The sequence below is a fragment of the Malaclemys terrapin genome, chromosome 1 (genome assembly GCF_027887155.1).
Source record: "Malaclemys terrapin pileata isolate rMalTer1 chromosome 1, rMalTer1.hap1, whole genome shotgun sequence".
In the NCBI taxonomy this organism is placed as follows: domain Eukaryota; kingdom Metazoa; phylum Chordata; order Testudines; family Emydidae; genus Malaclemys; species Malaclemys terrapin.
Genome location: NC_071505.1, coordinates 342,167,684 through 342,191,150, shown reverse-complemented (window position 1 = coordinate 342,191,150; position 23,467 = coordinate 342,167,684). Strand labels below are relative to the sequence as shown.

The following is a 23,467-nucleotide window of genomic DNA, read 5'->3' as shown; positions in this document are numbered from 1 at the left end:
TTGGATGCCAAAATTAACCCTTTGGTTTGCGGGAGATATATATGGTCTCCAAAATAGAGCACAAAAAGTCTTTGTCAACAAGAGATGCTTTTTTCTTTTTGTAAGATTTTTTGTAGACCTCTGCTGTTCTTAATAGCCAAAGAAGATAGCCCTGAGTGTTTTCTGTTGGCAGAGGTTATGTTTGCACCTCTTGCTGTCTGTTTCAGTAAGCTGATACGCTTTTAAACATTCTTGTATGTCTCACTGTACCTGGCTGTTAAAATAAAATCCAAATATAATCGTATAGATTAGAAGACAAATAGATAATTCCACAAATTCCATAAATCTACAAATTTTGGGGGAGAAGGGATGGAAGATGTGGGGAGGATTTTGGACAGACTGCCAGAAATAACTTTTAAAAATCCTGGTTTATTTACCCCTACTTAAATCATTGTATACAGGAGTCATGAACCTCTGAGATTGTGTCCCATAGTAAAACAAATAGAGCAGACTCCCTTTAATTCACACTTCCCATTACTGAGTAAAGACTTGATATGAGTCCTGTAGCGAGATTCTATATTACTCTTAACAAACCATGCATCGAAAGAAGGTACCCTCAACCCCAACTTCAGCATTTGGTCATACAATTTTTGCTCCTGTTTTTGCCCTCCTTTCTTCATTCCCCTTCCCCCACCCCCCTCCAGTGTTTGTACATTGCCTTTCTAGGCTCAGATCCTGTAATGAGAACTCTGTATGAAGCTCTCCAACTTCATTTGGATTCTGCGTGCACAGATACACTTGCAGGATTGGGGCCATAGATTGTAAACTCTTCAAGGCAGGGTCTTTGTGCATATCTCCAAAGTATTTAGCACACTTCTTTATACTAGTTTAAATACTATGTATTAGTATGTTATGAAATATTCTACATTAAAAATACAATTCTTCACTCAAAAGTATTTTTGCAGTCATTACAATTTTTAGCGTGTTTGTTCACTAATTCTATTTTTTCTGTAAATTAAAAACACCTTGCTAGCCAGGAGAGGATATGCAACAAACTAATGACTTAAAGGAGAACCAGAAAATATGGTAAAGACGTTGTCGTTGGAATTAACAGTTCTGTTTAATGATGAACAAATCATCACAACCCCTCAGGATTTTTTCTGGAGCCGATCTCTATGGACCAAGATACTGGTGAAGTTGAAAGCACTGGAGATAGTCCAAAAGTGGGAAAAGTCTAGAAACTGTGGGAAAAATATTCACTGCTCAAAAGCTTGATTTTCATATTCTCCTACACCAAATTTAGAGGTGGTGGCAGGGAAGGAGGAGAGCACTCAGGAGAAGGAAGCGTGAGAATAGAAAATCAAAGCACTGGAGAGCTGCAGTACCTTATGGCTTCAAAGAACATGTACTGTGATCACATGGGCAAATATTTACTATTGATTGATTGAATATCAAATGCTCCCCCACCCCAGATTTTGGGCACCCCTAATCTGTGGTGTTGATGCACTAAGCGCTTCCTGCCAACATTTGTCTGTAAACTCCCAATATTGGGTGTGGGAGGCAGCGCTGTAACCTTGGCGAAGAAAGGATACTGTCTGTGTGTGTGTAACGAAGTGTATTCAGTTTATTATAACCCCTTTGAAGATCAAAACAGAAATCTTTGCTTGAGAGAGGGTTCTGTGTGTGTGTATTGTATGTTTCCACATTGCACCTTTGTCGTAGGATCACGTATAAGTAGCTCTCTTAAAGTAGACAGAACTATTTGTCATGCTTTACGAACAGATGCAAGGAAAAAGGCTGTGTCAAATATTGGTCCTAACTACGCCCCGGCCAGTTTAAGGTGTGTAAAGACAGTAATAGCCTTGGTACTTAATTGTGCGTGTTAGTGTCAAAACACTTCTCAAAAACTTGTCCTCAGAAACTCCTGTGAAGTAAGTGATGGCCCTATTTATGGATGGGGAAACTGAGGCATGTGGGGGGATTAAGGGATTTTCCTACAGTGAATCATTGTAAGAAACCAGGATTAGAATACAGGATTTTCTGGCTCCCAGTTCCATGTTTAATTCAACAAATACATTGCCTGTATTAACAGCCTATTTCAAGTATGTTGTCTCCTTTGTTATTTTACTGCTAGTTGAGGGAAGAAAAATTACAAGAGGAAAAAACGTCTGAGGATCTGATCCACAAGCTAATTCTAGAAGACATGGAAGTGGGAAAAAGAAAAATGGAAGAACAGCAAAAAAAAGATGAACCACTAATGCTTAAAATGAATCAAGAATGTGTAAGTAAATACTACCCTGTTCCCACCCCAGATATAGCATTAAACCTACCCAGGACTGACAGGATTCAGTCCTGGATCATTCATCACTTTTCTAGATGTAAAAAATGATCTAATGTCTCTCAGTTGAAACTAGGAGCTATATGTCATTGGAAGGGATGGTGTCCCTAGCCTGTTTGCCAGAGGTTGAGAATGGGCAACAGGGGATGGATCACTTGATGATTACCCGTTCTGTTCATTCCCTCTGGGGCACCTGGCACTGGCCACTGTCGGAAGACAGGATACTGGGCTAGATGGACCTTTGGTCTGATCCAGTATAGCCATTCTTATGAAGCTGTAGCTTCCCAATAGAACTTGTTTGACTTCTTTGTAGCCCTAGAAGGACCTGAGATACCAGACTGTACAGTTGTGGTATTTTTAGCTATAGAAAACCTACCCTAGGGGTAGGGGTTTGAATAGCTCTTCTGTGCATTGTACATTTGGATTCCATAGTGACTAAGGCACCTGGCTTTAGGGGGAAGGAATACAAGAAATAGTCCCAGTCACATTTTGAAAACGCTCTAAAGCATTCCTAAAATAGCTTCTCTGTAATGCAGGTGACATCTTTGGAATACAGGATGATGTGGAATGAAGGTTTTATTGGTTCCCATTTGGAGTGGCCTGTTTAACTTGCTTCTGGCTTCCCCACTCATGAGTAACGTGGCCATTTCAAACAGGTGGTGATAAAACCTGTATAGCAAACCATGCCATGGCATGTATCCTTCCTCCCTCTCTCTCTCTCTCTCTCACACACACACATAGACTTGTAGAAATACACATCTACACATATATACAATACGAGTCATCCGGGGACTGTATGTCCGCATGGTAAAGAGTAACTTCTTGTTTAGCTTTGGCTCTTGCCCATATCAGTCATAGACTGTGTGGAAAGGACCATATCATAGTTTACTGTTGATAAAAGGTTATGCTGATATCAAACTGTTGCTCCCTTAGCATTGTTTTCTGGATGAATTACTATGGGCTCTGAGTCCTGTAGCATTTGATAATGAAATGTTCCTCACTGAACCACAGCTGCACGTGAGAGTTCTGGTGGTTTGGTTTGTTTCCCCCAAGTGGCAGAAACATTGGGCCAGATCTCCAGCTGACATAAATTGCTTTAGCTCAAGGGAAGCTATACACTAGCTGGCACTCACATTCTGTTCTTTACACGCTTCAAATATCGCCACTACATGGGCTTTTGGAGACTTGAAACATTTTCCCAAGGAAGAATAACTATGTCCTGAGTGACTTCAATGTGTATGCCAGCTGATTCTTCCTTTATTAACTTCAGTTTCCAGAACGCCTCTCGGATTCAGAGAATGAAGAACCATTCCAGAGCAAACACACGCATCGGTCGGCTTTTGTCTCCAAAGGCAGCGCCTACTCTTTTGCCTTCCTGACAGGGTAAGAAGCAGACTTAGTTCACGCTGGCTGTCCATTACGAATGTAAATATTGCACAATTCATTTTTTTTGTTCTAAACGTCCCTTAAGTACTTAAATCGAATTCAAACGGTCACCACAGCCCAAAATAAGTTATTGCTGTTTTAGAAAACTTAGTATTGAATAATTGGTAAAATATAATCATAGAATCCATAGAAGTGTAGGGCTGGAAGGAACTTCAAGAGGGCATCAAGTCCAGCCCCCTGCGCTGAGGCAGGACCAAGTAAACCTAGACCATCCCTGACAGGTGTTTGTCCAACCCTTTTCTAAAAACCTCTAATGACGGGGATTTCAAACCTCCCTTGGAAGCCTGTTCCCGTGCTTAACTATTAACTCTAGTTGATATCTAAAACTCCCATGCTGCAGATTAAGCCCATTACTTCTTGTCCTATCTTCAGTGGACATGGAGAACAATCGCCATCCTCTTTATAACAGCTCTTAATGTATTTGTAGGCTTATCAGGTCACCCTCAGTCTGCTTTTCTCAAGACTAAACATGCCCAGTTTTTTTAACCTTTTCTCATAGGTTAGTTTTTCTAAATCTTTGATCGTGAATAGGACCAATTTGTCCCACGGTTGCGATAGAATTCTTGAGGATTAATGCATTGGGTATGTGTCCTTTGAAGGCTGTCTTGTAAAATTCATTACATTTACGGTCTCTGTACTCTGTAAAGATCTACATGGTAGGTTCATATATAAAAACCTTTGTTTATACAGTTCTCAAAAGGGGCAGGGCACTTTACAGCACAAATGCCAAGAGCTGGCCCCTGCTCCAAGGAGCTGCTTATATAACTTTACTCTCATCGGTTGCATCAAGTGTACCAAGTGGGGGAGAGTGGATAGGACAGGACAAGGGTTTCTGTAATGTCCTGCATTTGTTCAGGGCTAAATTGTGGCTTTGTCATAAGCCCTGGGTGTAGAGCAGTGTGTTGTTGCAGTGGCCCAGGAAACAGATCAGTTATAATCTCCCTCCAAGTTCCCCCTGCTCTGGTAGTTGGGAGGTGTCCTGTGCAAGCTAGATTCTGTCTTGGTGGCTACCTCTACCTCCTGCATGACACAGGTAACTAGCGCACATAAGCAGAATGAGCTATGTGCCCAGTTTGATGGTGCCATGAAATTTGCTGTTTTAAGTTAATACCCAGTCTAATGTTTTATATATCCCTGATTTTTAGGAACCTAACCTCCAAACTGGAAAGGAGTCAGAGTTGCAATGACACCATTCGAGATCGATCAAAGAGCAGGCAGAAATCAGCCCCGGCCAACAGAACAAAGGTACCAGAGGTTTTTGGAAATGTTACATCCCGTGAGGGAGAAGTTTGTCCATTTCATAGAAATGTTGTTGAAGGCTATACAGTGACAGTTACTTGGAGATCATCTAGCTATCGGTCAAAAAAATGGTTGTCAGCAGAGGTGCGATGTTAATCAGTCCCTTACGACTTACAGCAGGAGCTGACTGCCAGTCCAGGTTGGAAGTAATTAAATGGAAAAATGGACAACACACACACTTTTTTGCTAGCATCATGTGATAACAGGGAATTCGAAGGGTACTCCATTTCCGTTTTTGTAAATCCGATTTCTTTTCAAAAATTTCTTTTTGAAAGAATTTCTTTTTCTTTGATTCACCGGTTGTTTAAAAAACAAATCTCTCGCAAGCTTGAAAAAAACTGTCTCCATCCAGCCCCCAAACTACTTTTTAACCTCTGCATTTTAGCGAAAAATTATTCCACCACCCCTGCCATACAGCCCTTGCAGATCAGTTTTAAAGTGGAGCAGAAATGATCATTGTTGACCTGGTCTCTGTCTCCTTCCTTGTGCACCATCACTGATTAGCATCGCCTCTCTAGGAACAGTTGGTCTGGTCTTGCTCTTGCTGAAGTCAGTGGGGCTCTTTTTGTGAATGAACTGGTGCTCCAGGCCCAGCAGAGGGAGAACGGGAGGCCTGACTTCCAGCGGTGCTGAGTGCCTATGGCACAGATGGGCTTCAGTAAGAGTTGTGGTTACTAAGCACCTCTGAACATCCAACCCAGGATTTTCTCAGGCAAATGTCCATCTGCTGTTCCAGCCTAATTACTGGGCTGGTGTTGCGCATCTGGCAGACGTCTTCCTTTGCACGATTTCTGAGACTCTCAGGCCTTTGTAGCACCATCAGCCCCAGGATTTGGTCTCCCCAGCAGCAGCAATTTGATTGATGTCACTCTCCACATACTGGGCCATTTTCTGCCTCTCTGGCCTGCAGGCTCCTGGTGCCTGGCAGCAGCATCATACAACACAGTGGATTCAGTCAGTGTTACTTAGCCCTGTCGCACCAAGTACCCGGTGCCTCATGTCCACTTCAGGAGACCCAGCCCCAGTCAAGGTAGGCGATGTAGCATGTTTCAAAGGGCTTCAGTGGTAGGGCCTTATGAGACCTGTGGCCCTTTGGCTCTTCTCCTACCTTCCCTCCACTCTCTGCTGAGTCTTCCTGCATAGAGATGGGGTGTCCCCTGCAGCCATTGGCTGAGCCCTTGCTCCAGAGCCTTCCTCCCTCCCACTGCACCTTACATCCATCCGAGCCTTCACCTCCAGTCACCAAAGGGAAGCTCCACTCTTCCTCCGCATCTCCCTGTCCAGCGAGAGATCTTCATGACCTCATTCTCCCCAGAGCTTCCCTTTTTTTCAAGAAGGAATAAGGAACCATCCATCTTCTGCCTGCATCTGTCTCCTTTACTGGGACTATCCACTTTCTGCACTGAATCCCGTTCTCTTCAGCTTCTGCTTCCTCTTCATTCCACAAGTGGGGGAAAAAAATCATGCTAAGAATGCAGTAACTGTCAGAAGCCTAAGGAATCCTTGGGATAGCCATTTGGTGGGGAACCCTGCTTGCAAGATGGGGAGATCCTCAGTAGGTCCTGCTCAGGTGACCTAAATAATCTTTCTGACAAGGTCCAAAGTACTGTGGCCCTCTCTGAGGTCAGTCATGGGCCATGGTCCTAAAAAAGGACCCCCTTAGATGACCCAATCCAATGGTTCTCAGACTGTGGGTCAGGATCCTGTTTTAATGGGGGCGCCAGGGCTGGTGTTAGACTTGCTGGAGCCTGGGGCCAAAACCAAAGCCTGAGGGCTTCAGCCCCAGGCAGCAGGGCTCATGTTACAGGCCCCTGTCTGGGGCTGAAGCCCTTGGTCTTTGACTTTGCCCCCCTTCCCCCCCCCCCCCCCCCCCCGTCTGGGGCTCGGGCTTTGGCTCCCCCACCGAGGGCGGCAGGGCTTGGGCGGGCTCAAGCTTCAGTTCCCCCTCCTGGAGTCATGTAGTAATTTTTGTTGTCAGAAGGGGGGTCGTAGTGCAGTGAAGTTCGAGAACCCCTGACCTAATCTAACTCGCATTGAAATTGATGGGAGTTGGAACAAGTCCAGAATGAGGCACTGTAAAAGTAATCTGTCTTCCCAGATCTTTTTTTTAAGAAGACTTTGAGTGGACCTTCCCGGAGAACAAGTGCTCCGCTAAAAGGATGTTTGGCAACCTGTATTAACTCCAGAGACATAAGCTTGTTAAAATCACCTCTCTAAGCGGAACAAAGAAAAGCCATTCCAGTGCCAGGGGCTAACCACTGCATAAAATCACCTGGACTTTGAAAAGGAAAACTGTCATTTGCATTTGTGTATACTCAGAGTTTTTACTCTGCATTATTTGTAGTTGGATGCCCTCACACTCCTAAACGTGACAGTGTTGGAAATGGCTTTGAGCATGGCTGGCCGTGCTGCTCTTAAGAAGTGTCTGCTGCCAGCTCCCTGGTTGTTTAATCACTAGCAAACTGGAAACCACACTTTGTGTGCCGATAATGCACAGGAGGATTTGTTTAACTGACCCTGTTCAGTATCATCTGGCCAGCCTTTTCTCTTTGCTTTTTGCAGTAAGAGTGTGTTAAATCCTGGATCAACCATTTTTTATAAATCAGTTGATGACCAGAAAATGTCTGAGTTTACTTGCTGTAAACGGCAATGTCATAGCTTCATTGATTGCAAGGCCAAAAGAGACCATTGTGATCATCTAGTCGGACTCCCTATATAAAACACGACTTCCCCCCAAAAAATTCCTAGAGCAGATCATTTAAAAAAACATCCAACCGTGATTTAAAAATTGCCAGTGATGGAGAATCCATCACGACCATTGGTAAATTTTTCTTTGAGTTAGTTTAGTTCCATGGTTATCAACCTCTCTTTGTCCTGTGCTTTTGAGCTTTTGCCACCACTATGGCTAGCTACTCTCCATTCCTTTGATGTCCCAAGCACAGCCATCCTGTCAAGGATGAATCTGGGACCCAGGCTGTGCTGGATTCCGGTGCACCCTGGTTACCTGTGGGCCTTTCAATGTGCTCTAACCAACCACAGTTGTTTAGTCTGACTTACTGCAGGATCTGGAGCACCCCAGACTGCATTCCAGATTAGACAGTGCACAGCTGAATGGAAGGCAAGCAGGACTGCAGGGCCTAGCCCCAAAGCTGGACTTAGTGCTCATTATTAACGTGGTGGGATAAGTAAGTCGCTGGCCCGAGAGGAAGAAGGTGGCTGAAGCTGCTAGCTGGTACAGCAGACATCGTGGCCTGATAAACAGGTACAGTTGCCTGAAAGATTAGGAACTAGTGGTCTAGTTAATTGTTTAGGTGACTTCCAGCATCTTCTGTTCTCTCACAGATTCATCCATTTCACTCTTACCCTGGCCCCTCTTTTTAGATCACCACAATGGCAAACTTTCTAATCCCGATGACTTGTCTTACAGGTTCCATCAGTGACCAGTGCGTCAACTCCCATCGTTGGAGTTTTGTCATCCACCCAAAACAATCGCTGCCTCTCTGCCCCAGATTTGACAGCAGAAAAGCGTCTGGTTTTCAACTCGGTTTCGTCACTCTCCATCCTGCACAAGCCGGAGCGATCCATCAGTCCTGAGAGCAATGACAGTATCTCAGAAGAGCTCAATCATTTCAAACCTATTGTCTGCTCACCATGCACTCCTCCCAAGAGGCTTCCCGACGGCAAAGTCTTGAGTCCTTTGATTATAAAGTCTACTCCAAGGAACCTGAACCGAAGCCTGCAGAAACCAACCACCTATGAAGCTAGTCCCAGAATCTTGAAAAAATGGGAGCAAATATTTCAGGAGCGCCAGATTAAAAAGACTCTCTGTAAAGCTACCCTTACATCTCTGGCTTCAGAGACGGGAGAGGACTTTCTGGTTCCTGACATTGCTAACTCCAATAAAGAGCAGCCACGAATGTTAAATGATCAAATTTCACCTGGTTCTGCGGCACACACAAACACAGAGTTAGATTATTTCCCTTCGATCAGTGAAGTGAAGCTTGAAAGGACTGGTAACAAGAAAAACCGTTCACAGGCCTTAACAATGGATGGCAGTTCCTCTGAACTAGATACAAGATCAAATGGAACCTCTCTGAACACTCAAATTTCAGATGTGTCTGAAGTAAAAACAAATTCATATCTGGACAAATCTTGTCTTAGCATTGGGGCAAAAATAATGACCAGAAGAATAATGGGAGTCAACCCAGCACTGCCAGGGAACAGTATGCTAGGGGTTTCTGTCAAGACAGCAGGAAAAAAGCAGTTTAAATACCTGAACAATAGTGAATTGATCAACGTACAAAATGGTACCTGCAATTCTGTTGAAAATGTTATTGGCGAACAGCCCCCCTCACTGAGACGAGGACGAAAGAGACACTGTAAAACAAAGCACTTGGAACAGAATGGTTCGGTTAAAAGACTGAGGCAGACAGCTGGCGAGATGGGCTTGGCCACAGCTGATCCTTTAGTGAGGGAGATGGAACAGAAGCTGCAGCAGGAGGAGGAAGACAGGAGGCTGGCCTTACAACTGCAGCGAATTTTTGACAGTGAAAACAGGACAATGGATAGGCGGAAAGGAAGAGTAGATCAATATCTCTTGCGGTCAAAGAGCACTACAGGTGCAAAGTAGCACTTAGGAACAATGTTGCCTTTTGTAGAGGACATGAGGTTTATCAAAATATCCTATAGGAGGAACTATTTTCTTGTCATACTACCACCCACAATTTTTTTTTTTTCTTTTTGATGGTAAGACATTTTAGATCCAGTTCATGCTGAAGCCAGGGTCCTTGCAGGTTAAAAACAAAAATTCACCTGCTCCGTTTTGTCCATCACTCTGAAAGACAACTGATCCTCCCCATGTATACGTTGAAATGTACTTAAACATAGTAGGTGACATTTCTGAGTTAAATGCTGGTGGTGACCATCTTACTAAGGCAATAGGATACCAAGTATAGGAGCCCAATGATAAGGACCCTGTCAATCCAATGTCTAGCCTGCTGCATCATGTCAGACAGAAATTAGGGATTGAAAACACATTTACATAAATCTTCTAGACTGTTTCTCTCCAACATCCCAATCCTGTGCCTGTTTCACTCTCTCCCTTATGCTGCAGCCAGATACTGTGACTGGATCATAAGTTATACCATAGTGATGTAAACTCCCTGGTTTATGATAACCTTGTAACAATGGGACCCCTTAAGAAAGAGGCTGTGAGCCGTGCTTTCTCCTTTGTGTCCTAAGGAGCAAATGGATACACCGATAGTGGATACGATTCAGTAACACCTTCCAGGGGCACAAAAAAAGAAATACATTAGACAGCGTAGATCAGAGGTTATTTTAATGAGACCAAATGAAATGTAGGAAACCTGCAAACCAAGGATTTTACGGAAAATGCATTGTTGAAAACTAGTTAATCGATGTTGGTAATATCACAGAAAACTTAGCTATAAAGAAAAGGCAAAGTGAATACTTCCAACCCACTCTCTTGGGATGGCACGAAGGTGAAACCAATCAACGTGGTTTTGCTCATCTTGGACATTTAGGAAGAGAAGCATCAGTAAGGAAGAGAGCCACCCAAATGAATCCGTTTGACATTGGCAGCATGGGAGCCCCATGTACTGCTCATTCCCTAGGTATAAACCAGCCACGGTTGGGTTGGGGAATGTGTGCACTGCAGTGATAGTATTACTTAGCACTTAATGCACTATTTACCCAGAGGTTTCAAAGTGTTTGGTAGAAGTAAGTAGCCATTATCTTCACTTTAGAGATGTATAAACTGAAGCACAAAGGTTAAAATTTTCAAAATGGCTGCTCATTTTGGGCACCTCCCATTCCAGTTGAAGTCATTGGGAGCTGGGGGTGCTCGGCACTTTTAAAATTCTTGGTCCTAGATCTCCCAAACGGGGCTCTCCAAAACAGTGGCATCCAGTTAGTTGACACTTCAGCCTATCAACTTGCCCAGGGTCAGTGGTAGAGTTGGGAATAGAACCCAGGACTCTTGACTAATCCAGGACCCTATCCAGTGGAGAGTGTGTTCTCCACCCCACATGTGGCAATCACCACATGAAGCCCTTTCCAAATGAGAATTCCCACCAGGCTTTCACTGTTGAGCTTAATGCTACAATTTGGTTTGAATCACTCTGATGTTTTAAGCAGCCCAATGAAGTCTGTCTGTCTGCCTGTGTCATGGAGAGTGTTCGTTTTTCTCTCTTGGACCAATTGCAAGGAATATAGATCAATGCATTAGGTAAGATAAATGTCTGTGCTCACTGTTGATGGGTGCCCTTCCTTCCCAAAGAACCTCTGCTTTTCTCCCTTTCACCTCAGGCCTGTCCTCACATTTGTTTCACTGAGTGAAATAATTTTCTCGATTACCACCAGTAATGGGCTCAAAAATGTCACTCTTTGAATCCTGAATTTCTAGACGATGGATCTTCTGTTCTTTCAGTGGATTTTTTCCCCCCTCAGAAACATGCATCTGCCAATTTAATATCTTGTTGCTCCTTATACCAGGTGACACTGGCATTTGAAAGAGCTACCTGACACACACTGCACCAGCAGTACACCAAGCCGCTGGCGAAACTTGCAGCTGACCTGTGGAGTGCAGGGAGGTTCTGCTAATGCAGCATACAAGAGGTTGATGTAAAAGGATTTTAATTATTCATCTGTTTCTGCCGTGTCTTTTGCTCTCTCCTTCCATCTTAAATGATGATGAATGGCTTGCCTTCCTGGCAACGAAGGAATTGGTTTAGTCTCCGGCTTGCCACTTATTCATATAACTACAAGGACCCTGAAGCTTTTTACTGCTTTAAACTGGATTTTTTTTAAAAAAAGAAATCTTATATTTTAATGGATAAAATTTATATATTTTAAATACTATATTTCAACAGATCGACACTTTCATTTTGAGAAATCTTGTAGTAATGATGACATAATATATATCTCGTATTAACACACACAAACTACTGGCTATTCAACTAATATGTGAAGCCAGGAAGTTGATGCTGGCTTTCTGCACTCTCTTAGACTGGACTGCTGTGCCTAACTGTTGTAGCTCATGGGTTGTGTATTATTGTATCCTCTTTGGAGAGGAAATTCTGCCCTTAGTTACACACTTGCAACCTCTCTGGGCCAAATGCACAGCTGATACGACTCCAGTGACTTGACCTGCATTGCACTCACTTACGCCAGCAGTGAATTTGAAGGAAACTGCCGAGGCTTTGACTTGATTGAAGTCAGTGGGTTTGCATGGGTCAGAGTTACTGATGGTCAAATTTGGTCTCCTCAGTACTTGCGAACAGCAGAGTACATTAAGGATGGAACAACAGTCTTTAATCCTGAATTTCCTTTATTTTTGTTCCGAGCAAAAGCTTTTTTACACTATCCAAGTGTATTCATGATTTTTTCCCCAGTCTCTCTTTCAACACCCCCCTCACCCCACTCCGCACAAGTGACTATCTTGAAACAGGCTTCCTTACTCAATTACTTTGGCTTGTTCTAGGCCTGGACTGCTGGCTTTTTTTAAAACAAAAGAGCTTTTGAGAAACTCACTTTATGTGGGGTTTTACAAGCTGAATGTATCTTTCCTTAGAATGAGATTGAGTCTTACCCACCTAGGCCAGTGTCCTTCTGTGTGGTTTTTTTTAAAGGTCACTTTAACACTTGGGTTTTGTGTGTTAATTTCATGTGTTAATTTCCTTTTTAAAATCTGAGTCTCAATGGAAGTGCAGGAGCCATTGCCTCAGTTAGGACAGTTCCTCACGCTAACAGCTTGATAGAAAAGAACCAGGCTAGAATGTCTGTTACATACTTTATCTACGGGTCGTTCACACAAAGGGCCCTACTCTGCCAACTGTTACATGATTAATCCGAGGCCCTGATCCCATTGAAATTAATACAAAGCTCCCGTTGATTGTGGGTGCAGGTCCGGACCATCATAGAAAAGCTCTTACAATGTATGGTCCGTTGTATCAGTATTTACTTAAGGAGGCCTTTGATTTTTGGGATCCTCTTGTGGAATAACTGTGGATCCTAAAAATCTGTCACTTTTTTTATGAGACATTATTACTCGTATGCAGTAGCATCTTTAAATAATGTGGCAGGGTTGGTTTTAATATTTCCAAGGGGTACTTGTCCACAAAATACGGTGTAGGATTTTAGTCCATTAATTTCAACCTTTCTTAAAAGAAAACTACAGTTTATATTTATAATTTTATCCTCCATCTAGTTGCTTAAAGATCAAGAAAGACCGTTTCCAGTTTGCTAGAACAGGCGCAGTCCTACTCCCTTTGAAGTCAGTGAGAGCAGGATTGGGCCCGTACCGCCTGGTCCAAAGTCCACGGAAGTCGGTGGGAGTCTTTCCACTAACTCTGCTGGGCTTTGGCTCAGACCCCTGGTTTGTGCAGCTCCATGTGCACTTAGCTTGGGAGGCTGGAGACGTGAGTGGATGGAATGTCGATGACTCTGTTGGAATGTTTTACTACTTTAACAGGAACAGTGTTTTTATTATTTACTAGAAAAGCTTGGGTAAAAAAATAGGATACTGTATACAATTGCACTGCAAACAGAAGTTCCCAGCCCTTCGTGCATTCAAAGATCAAATTTACACTTCCTTTGTCGCAGCTAATGCCATGTGAGAAGTATCAGGAAAACAGCAGCTCTGGTGGAGACACCAGAACCATGGATGGAGTCAAAGATCTCCACATGTCTAGAGAGACTAACACAACAAAAGATTTTATTAAAAATATCTCTATTTTGGCCATTGTTTTGCATCCTACTCTTTTCTGATCTAACATTCTCTAAGGAATTGAACCTACTCCCTGCAGTTTGCGTGAAGGTGAAGGCATGTACAAATTCTTCTAAAATGTGAAAGTCTCTCACCTTACTGCCCTCCTGTAAGCTAAAATGGGGCTCAGCTGTGGGGGCCCTGTGGCTGGTGAAGTAATTGCACTGCTTGTTGCACTTCCTTGTGACCAGAAGGGGTGGGGTTAGGGATTTCGATTAGTAGGTGAATGACTGAATCTGCCAAAGATGCCACAGGACTTTAAACCAACTCTGACTCTATGTAGATTTCTAGATGGAAAACAAATGTATTAAGTTCTTTTTGGGGGGGGTTAGTGACTACAGACATCAGTAAAGAAATGAAGGAAAAGTGCCAAAAGAATGGATTGTGCAAAAGATGATTGTATAACACTGTCCTGTATTGTCAGTATTTTTTCTTCAAATGGTATTGTACATGCAGTATGGATTAGTCTTGAAGTACAGCTTAATCAAGTGCTTCTTTGTCTTTTGTCAATGAAAGCAAAGGGGAGATAGAAGCCTTAAAGACTATAACTGATTTTAAAACCAGGCCTTTAGCCATGTGTCAAGGAGATAGCCCTGCAGTACTCTCTGCTGGACTTTCCGGACCTCTTTGCCATCTTCTAGCTTTCAAGTGAAAGGTTGATAAGGAGCTTGTCCTGTGCAGTGGGAAAATATTTCATCAAAACCAATCCTTTCCGATTTTTAAAGGGGACGAGAGATGAAAACTAAAGACCATTCCTTGTTCAACTTTTACATGTGGACATGAAGGTCCAGCAAGTCACTGCTCGAGCTCTATGGGATCTTTGGTAGATCTTCACAATGAGCTCAAAACTGTGCCATGTCCTCTGATTGAACTGTAACTCAGAAAGCGGAACGGTCTCTCTCCATGTTGTACATGAGTTTGATGCAAACTGTTTTCTTCCCCGTATCTTTAAAACACTGCAACGCATCAAACAGAGAATTAGCTATTCACTATGCAAAGGAAAAAATCGTTTAACTGATGGGATCATGTGTATGCCTGGTTTTCTGGTGTTTACTGTCAAACTGTTTAAAACAAATATAGATGTTGCTACATTTTTTTCCAGCAAATTATTGTGCTTTGGTGAATCCTCAACTTGCTGTTCAAAAACCAGTGCAGTAAAAGACAAAAGGTCATTGAGAGCCTCAGCTGAACCACTGTGGCTTCATCAGAACATTATAAAACACATCGGAGTTTACTGAGAGCTTATTTACTTGCATGTGTATAATGTGTGGGTAAAATAACATGTGGGGACATGGTTCTATCAGACTGTGGTTTCTGTTATTTCAAGCAGAGTGAAAAATTCCCAGACGCCACCTGTGTCAGTCATACAGATATCTTGTACATTTTAACAGCAGAGAAGATAGCTCTAATCCTAGGACCAAGGCAGAAGTTAAAATAGAATAAAACAAGGTTCTTGTAGTGAATTACTTGTTTTTTTCTGAAGTTGCTGTACATGAAAACTAGCAAGCCCGTCCCTGTGTCTCTTCTAACCTGTTACAGCCCCAGCCTGTACAAGTTGGCTAGTGAATGGGATGCAAAAAAACAGCTGCTGAAACTTCCAGTTTGCATAACAAAACATGTTCTTCATGGACTGAAGTAACCATCTGGCCAGTGCTGCCAGGAAAAGCAGGGGTAGGGGTGGTCGGCCTGCACGTGGTAAGTGGCAGATGAGAGCTCTGAGGGTGGGACTGGGCTGAGATAATGACACTGAGAGTCCAAACACCCTGAAGTTTTGCCTGTATAGGTGAGGGCCCCCTCCCCTTGCTAACAGTAGAAGAGCTGAACTGCCGTTTTTGTAGTGCAGCCAGGGCTTGGGGCTTCCATGGCTCACAGGGCTGGCATTTGCCATAGTCTTACTCTGTTCCCATTGCAGTCAGGGAGCAGAGGCAGGCACAATCACCAGTAGCAATACAGCTGAGAACAAGAACCTTTGCTGTATAGTCAAGGATAACTGCAGCGAGGTGGGAGGAGAATGAAAGACTGGCTCCACCGAGGTCCTTCTAATGCCCAGGAGCCAACCCTGGCTGCAGAAATGAGATGGAGGAGGAGGGTTTTGGAGTCGGGCCATTGGAACACTTCCTATGCTAAGGTATAGATTCATAGAGTCCAAGCCCAGAAGAGACCTTTAGATCATCTAGGCTGGCGTCCTGCTTAACCCAGGCCACAGAATTTTACCCAGTTAGCCCTGGCTTGAGCCCTATAATTTGGCTAAAGTATCTCTTCCAGAAAGGTATCCAGCCTGCAACAGGCAACTAGCATCTTCCCCCCTCCCCCGCAAAGTTCAGAAACCTGGTGTTCTGATCCCAAGCGTGGGGGGAGCTTTTCTCTACAGAATGCTGCCCCCCCGGCACGCTGGCAGGCTTCTAAACCTTCCCTTGCTACTGTGGGAGCCAACAGTCTATGTTCTGTCCAGCCAGCACCAGAGTGCCCACAAGGAGGTGAGAGGGGAGCAATCCTTAAAGGGGCCAAGGTTTTCTTTCTTCTGCTGGCCCAGATCCAGATCCACGCATGCTTGCTCGCTCACTCAGGCTGCAGGGGGGCACTGGGAGTTGTTACACCTTTCTGGGCTTGATTAAAAGAGCCCTTAGTAGCTTTTCTATGCTCTGATTAAGTCCCCTTTTGTTCTTTTTGATAAAGTAAACAGATTATGCTCTCTCATCACGCCTCAAATCATTTTTAATGGCTCTTCTGTGCTCACTCCAACTTTTCAACGTCCCCTTTAAAAGGTGGCCACCAGCCCTGGATGCAGTATTGCCGGCTCCGCTTGCCGAGCGGAAATAGTATCTTCCCCTTGGAGGGGGTTTACAGTCTTTCCACACTGCACAAGTTGAGCATTCTCCCCATTTTGAGTTTTAGGTAAATTAGCCCAAGTGCCCTGGAATTCCTTCAGGGCTGGATTTGGCCCCCACTGCCACTCTGGTTCTTTTCATCATTCGTCCCCCGGTCACTTCCCACAAGCCCTGTGCTCGTTTCTGTCAAACATCTGCCTCTTACAGGAAAATGAGTCTTTGCATGGATGAGTGCTGCACCAAGTACTTCAGTACGAACACAGCCCATTCGGGTAGTCAAACTGCTGCAACCGGGTCTGTAACAACTCCACAGCCACTGTAGCAAGGGGTGTTACTGATTGACAGTGGTGCTCCTTCCCCCTGCCACTGCACCTCTGGAGTTGAGGGGAAGGGCTTTACTTTTAAAGATGACTAAGCCCACACATTGATTTCCTAACTCAATTCTGAGCCATGTAGAATGTTTTTAAATCTCTTTGGGCTATTGCTGTACTCCAAGGCAAGGTGACCTCCGCAGCAGCTGTATTTGCACCGTAGGAGCGAATGGCTAGTAACTTGTTTTAAAATCTGAACGCTGGAGCTTCCAGCAGTGACCTGAGTTACACTCTTCAGTTCTAAGGCAAGTGTATCAGATTCACATGTTTCACAAATACGCCCCCCCCACCCCGCTGCTGCTCTAGAAAAAACTGAGAGACACAACCAATAAGCAGGTGCATGATTGAGGGGTTATGCTACAGGTGTGACCCATGAAACACATGCCAAAAATGCATGCGCTGGAGTATAATGTTTTGCTTAGAAACTGTTCTAATATTTTTGTCTTGAGTTCTTACCTAGTCCTAGCTCAGAATGATTCAGTTACGGGGAGTGGAATCCTCACCTTGCTTATCTATGCTAGAAATACAAGTACTTTAATGCGTTAGTTTCCTAGGTCCAGAATCCATGTGGACTGGGTAGTCTGAGGTGTGAGCGGCCTGGGAAGAGAACTCATAGTCCATGTAAATTTAACCGGGCAGGGTTAATTAATGATCTGTTAAGATGAGCTGAAGTTAGAATGGCAACATGTGAAACTAGCTCCATTTGTTGCCCTTCCCTCTGTTTTCACTACTTTATAAAGGACACCCACCCACATATTGCGCAGTCCCTGAGTGCCTTTAGCCACCCTTGCTGTTCCCTATCTATAGATGAAAGGATTTCTGCTACACTGGGCCCCATCAATCACTGCAGTGTACCAGCTGCTCGCGCACCTGCCACATGTGAGCCAGCTGGATTCCTTATTTCAGAATAACCACGTTACAGCGGCAGACGCCTCGCCGTTGGCAGGAGCAGGGCAATAACTGACCAGGTGTTTTGTGAGCTATTTGTTTATTTCACTGATTGCAGCTGTAACTATGTGGACTCAAGTGAGCACAATTGTACTGGTATGTTACACACAAACCGTTTCACTGTGCTGCATTTTCAACCCTCGCTACTAAAAGTGCACTAACCTCGTTATAAAACTAACTCAAAAATCTATCTAGAAAGAAACACAAAAGTTGGGAAGTTCCTGTTCTCCACAGGCCAGTTTACAAAGCAAATGTCACTACGCTCCTCTTACGAGATGAACTTTTCTCCAGTGATAGGTAATGTTTAAGGCTCTCGCTCTCATCCGTAACCTGAGGCAGAGAGTCTGATTTACTTTCCTCGATCTCGACAAAAGTTTCTTGAGTTGGGCTTTGCCCCAGCGCTGGGATATTCACACTCTCCTTGCAAATCGCCTTATTGGAAGTTGCCAAAGCAGCCTTGTATTTCTTGTGGAATTCCTTCATCAACCCCAGAGCCTCCTGATACTCCTTCCGGTTGGATTTCTTCTTTTGCAAAACAGACACTGGGGAAGATCAGAAGCATGATCTCACTATGTTTCCCCTGGAATTGGTCTTTTAAAATCTCACTGACTTTGATCTTTACTACTTCCCTCCCATCTCTGATACACAAAACGTGGTCGGGTCTGATCCTATGCTGGGAACTCAGCCGCAGCTCCTACTGTAGGCAACAGGAACTGCACGGATTGGGCCCATACAGTAAAACTGGTTTAGTCCATAGATAGCTGGACACCAGCTACCTTGTTTGGAGAACCTCTCTCACTAAACTACTTCCAAACGGGACCACTTTTTCACGCGTTAGGTTTTGATGCGTCGGAAGCACAAACAAACCATAGAGGATGAAAGGTTCTGCTCTGGAGCTAGAGAACGGCCTAGGTATTGGACTGGGACCCTAGCATTCCTGAATTCAAATCCCAACTCGTCTGGCCTTGGATAAGTCACTTCCCTTTGCCTCTGTTTCCCTCCTCTGTCAAACGACTGCAGTACAGGAGTGGGGTGAAGGTCAGTTACAGGGCTTGATGCTGTGGCCCCTGTTCTAAGGATTATTCTATTATAGAACCTCAACAAATGGACTTTAGAGTGGAAATTTGAACCTGGTGCCTCTGCTTGGCTTGTGTTGTTTAACCGGCAGCGGGAAGTGCGTGGCTAGTCCGGAAGCTACACTCTGGTCACTACCAGCTTTTGTACTTTTCCACTTTGGGAAGCCATTTTCCATTTAGTTTAAGGAAACAGAGGGCAGCAGGGCCCAGTTCATGATTAGTTCCTGGTTCACATCAAGGAGGACGGTGTACACCCTGGCTGTTCTGGGTCTGATTCTATAACATGCTGAGTGCTCTCAGCGTCTACAGGCTTCTCAGCACCTCCTAGAGGGATGGGGAAACTGAGGCACGGATCAGGGACATTTCCAAGGTCACCCATAAGTCACTGTCAAAAAATCAAGGGTGGAACATAGGTAACTTGACTTCCAAATCCAGTGCCCTTAGTCACTGGACCACACATTTAATTTCAAATACGTCACAATGCAGATATTTCCAACCTCTGCACAGGTCTGTCCTATCACAGTCTTTGCATGCAAGTGAGCAGAAATGCAGGGGGCGGGAATCAGAATCATAGAATCTCAGGGTTGGAAGGGACCTCGAGGTCATCTAGTCCAACCCCCTGCTCAAAGCAGGATCAATTCCCAACTAAATCATCCCTAGGAAATACCTAGTGGAACTTCTATGATGTTCATGTTGCCTCTCATGGCTAGGAGGATGTCTTCCAGCACCTCGGCTTTAGTCTTTTGAGACGGAGGGCCTGGTGGTTTCCCCATCTACAAGGAAAGCAGACAATGACGAGCAAGTGTGATGGTCCATGTCCACTATCCTCCTACCCTGCCCTGCAATGTTTGGCAAGCTGCGCTTTCACTAGAAACATGGCCTATCCCTTTTAAGTGCTCGACTCTGTATGAGCAAAGCTGGTCATAGACCTGTCTCAGACGTGCCAATCTCCGTCAGGTCCATGTTTCTCAGTTGCCCTTTGTACCTAAAATGCTGTGCGATGTACAATTACAGAGTAGCGTGGCTCTTACATCATTCTACTGCAATGTAAGAATTTACTCCGTAGCATCTACCCATCCTGGTGGGCTACTGTCAACATTTTGGAGATGGAGTTCCTCAATAAACCATAGACCAATGGTTGCCAACCTTTTTGGGCAACTGTGCCAGGTACCAGATTAAGTGGGGGTGAGCCCATGCCCAAAAGTTCCCATTCAAACTGCCCGCAACACGCCACGCTTAAGCTTGGAATAATTTTGTAAGGGCAAGGTGGGGGTCTGGAGCATGCCATGGTCCGTAGTGGAGAAAGAGTCCACCCAACGGAACGAAAGGCAAGATGAGCAATAGGCTGGGGCCCTGAACAGAAACTCTTCAGTCAGGAATAAGGGAAGCTTATTGTACCAGACTCCGAAGCCTGTCACGCGACATATCGGGAGATGGGAACCACTCGCTTAGACTAGAAGGCATCTGATAGCACTGGGCCAAAACTTTGGAGCCTGCCATGAAGAGAGGTGAAGGATTTAATAAGAGATGGCTCAGGGATACAAAATTCTGACCCAGACCTGAGTGGGGGGACATTCAACTCTAGGGCTTCCATTCGAGTCCATTACCAAGTTCTGAGCCCAGTTTGGCAGGGGTTGAAGCCACAGTTCTGGTTCCACATATAGACAGAGAACAAAAATAACTGTTCTGCCATCAAATGTTTTACCTTCTTTTTTCTGGGCACATACGGCTTCTGCACACTGTCGAGCCTTGCCTTCGAGTCACGATACACCAGGGGCTGTTTCAGAGCACGCCTCAGCGCCTGGACGTTTTGCTGCATTCCTAGGAACAAAGGGAAATAGGTGTGTCTGAGGAAACCCCCTGCTGCAGCTGACAATTACAGTAATACTTAGCACTTACCGACCTCTTCAACGAGCCTTCCCATATTAATCGGGTAAGAAATCCTCTTTAGCTGCTTTCATCACACTGCCATTAACCAATGGATCTACAAGCTATGTACCCAAGACACTGTAGGACTATATACCTCATTCACGATTCAAAGACAGCCCATTCTGGAGTAGGACTCGGCCCCTATTTAAAATCCACACTATACGCCGGGTTCGACACAGGCTAAAGAATGATTGTTCACAAGGGTAACGTTCCCAAGGGCAAGTTGGACCTCAGCTTTGGCTAGCCAATGAGAAAACGGCATTGCCCCAATTGCTTTGTAGCCTGAAGTGCGGTACGGGGTCAAGGCAGCCACTGGAGATCTGGCTGGGCTGGGAATACAGACAATTTCTTCTGCTGGTCACTGGCACATAAACAAACAAACAAACCGAGACGGGAGCTTCAGCTCTGGCATGCCAGTCAGACACCCGGCTCAGGGTGCAGTTGGCAATGAAAAACAATGCATCACTTGCATGGATCAGAACCGCAATCAGCCCAGCCTGGGTGAGAACAGGATTTTTCACAGGAAGTGGAGAATACCATAGCCAGCTGAAAGTGCAGGGGAACCTGGGAAGCAGGAATTTACCCAGGTCTCCAAGCCTAATACCCCTCTGCTTACAAAACGGGCCATGGGTTCCTTCACTGGCTCCAGGTGGCCAGGGTCTCAGACTGAGGTATGAGACCCTGCAGCAGCACAGGGCCCTCTAGCTTCTGCTGGCTCTGCCAGCACTAACCGCTGTTTTTTCATACTTGGGTGGCTCAGAAGCTGGCAGACTGAATTGTACCGAACTAGCCAAAGGAAACGGCCTTTCAGAGCAAAGATATGCATAAGATTCCGGGCCAGAGGAGGATCTGGTTCACTCCACTTACCCAGAATGCACCCCTGCTTCAGGGCCAGCCTCTTAGGGCTGAGAGGGACTTAAGTGACACGAAGACCATGTACTGGCCCCATGCCCAGGGGTGAACATTACCCTTATTGTGGAAAACTCCAAAGGCACCAGTCTAAGACCAGCATTGCTCAGGGGCAGAGAGGGGCACTTCAGGAACATGGTCCTTTCCACTGACTGTTCAGCTTCCCAGTTACACCTGCTAACCTAAAGTTCAAAGGCAGGTTCAGATTCAGAGGTTTCAAGGTCAGAAGGGATGTTTCCAATCAGCTCATCTGACCTGCAGAACAAGCATTACTGAGCAAGAGAAATTAGCTTCCCTGACTTACCCACTGGCTCAATGAACTCGGGGTCAGTTTTCACACGGAGCAATTCTTCATAGCCTTTATATTTCGTGGGAATATATGTGCAGCTGCCCGACGTCCTGGGCTTGTGTTTCCTTTTCCCTTGTCTTTCCTCCAGTTCATGTCTCCAAACGGAGCTGGGGATGTCATCCGCATCATCCAGCTTCAGACATCCAGGGGAAAAGATTTACAACAGGCAAAGCAACTCCCCCAAAACCTGCCTTTACCCCACCCAAACTCTAGATCGGACACACATCTCTCAGAGACGAATTCTACCAGCTACATCAACTGCAACGCCATAGCCCCTCGGGGTACTCGGGCTCAAGTGAGGGTAGAAATTGCCTCTAAACATCCAAATTTGATGCATCGAGATTTCCTAATTGAATGCATTGTAATAATAATATTTCATAATTAAAGTATAGCTTCTAATATCACACTCTCACACTCTCCAAGTGTTAATTTACCTGCCACACCTCTGGAGAAGCCTGTATTATCCCTGCTAACCGGGGATTTTTCAGACAAGGCTAAGACCTGCTTAGTTCTTCTTACCACAATCCAACCTTAAGGTTAAACAGGTAGGAACGACACCTGAGCTCATCTCAGCCCTGTCTACGTGATTGTTTCCATCACCAGGCATTCCAGATCAGAAAAATCCTGGTGCAGACCAGGCCGAAGACCAATAGGGAGTTTGCTCATTGTCACACAGAGAGTCACTAGAAATGCTGGGAACAGAAGTTAGCAGTGCTGGTGCTTGGTACCCTGCTCTCACTAGACCACATTCCCTCTCGGAACACTCAGCTTTAACCACGTTTACTCGCATACACAATGTGAGGGCTCCATTTCGGGGAAAGGGTGTCTGGAAAGCTGCCCTCGTCACTTCTGAAAGGGAATTTGGTGCCATGAAAGGTACCAGCCCGAGCACTCAGCAGGCTGAAGTCTACCCCTAGGCCAGGTGCCAAATAGGAAGTGGCCTACAAAGATTGGAAGCTCTGTGGTTGGGGACGGTTTTGTACATGTGCATACAGTCCCCAGCACAATTAGGGCCTGTAGGTGTTACTGCAAGAACGTCACCATTCTGCCAAGCCAATGCACCTCAGTCCAGATCTGGGCCAACACCTCAAGAGGAGAGGTGGGAATTCAGTTTCCATGCACAAGTAGTCCCTTGAATGTGGTCTCTGCTGAGACTTCTAATAAGGGAATCAATTGGTGCCAATGGTTTTTGTGATGTGGTCACTTTCCC

The 23,467-nt window shown here is 44.9% G+C and overlaps 2 protein-coding genes across 6 annotated transcripts in view; one reads left to right on the top strand and one right to left on the bottom strand.

Annotated features, from left to right (window-relative positions):
- The window catches only part of RNF169 (ring finger protein 169), a 38,978-nt gene extending 24,035 nt beyond the window's left edge, over positions 1–14,943 (top strand). The window contains exons 3-6 of the mRNA XM_054039031.1: positions 2,114–2,260; positions 3,588–3,700; positions 4,909–5,008; positions 8,490–14,943. Of these exons, the coding sequence (XP_053895006.1) occupies positions 2,114–2,260; positions 3,588–3,700; positions 4,909–5,008; positions 8,490–9,692 (1,563 nt within the window). The 3' untranslated portion in view covers positions 9,693–14,943. The remainder of the gene's footprint in view (positions 1–2,113; positions 2,261–3,587; positions 3,701–4,908; positions 5,009–8,489) is intronic.
- A 3,074-nt stretch (positions 14,944–18,017) lies between these two features.
- The window catches only part of XRRA1 (X-ray radiation resistance associated 1), a 54,035-nt gene continuing 48,585 nt past the window's right edge, over positions 18,018–23,467 (bottom strand). For 4 of the 5 annotated variants that reach the window (XM_054015892.1, XM_054015893.1, XM_054015894.1 and 1 more), the window contains 4 exons: positions 22,213–22,390; positions 20,776–20,891; positions 19,738–19,843; positions 18,018–18,536 (listed from right to left, as the gene is read on the bottom strand). In XM_054015892.1, the coding sequence (XP_053871867.1) occupies positions 18,235–18,536; positions 19,738–19,843; positions 20,776–20,891; positions 22,213–22,390 (702 nt within the window). In that variant the 3' untranslated portion in view covers positions 18,018–18,234. The remainder of the gene's footprint in view (positions 18,537–19,737; positions 19,844–20,775; positions 20,892–22,212; positions 22,391–23,467) is intronic. The other variant, XM_054015897.1, reaches the window with a different exon arrangement.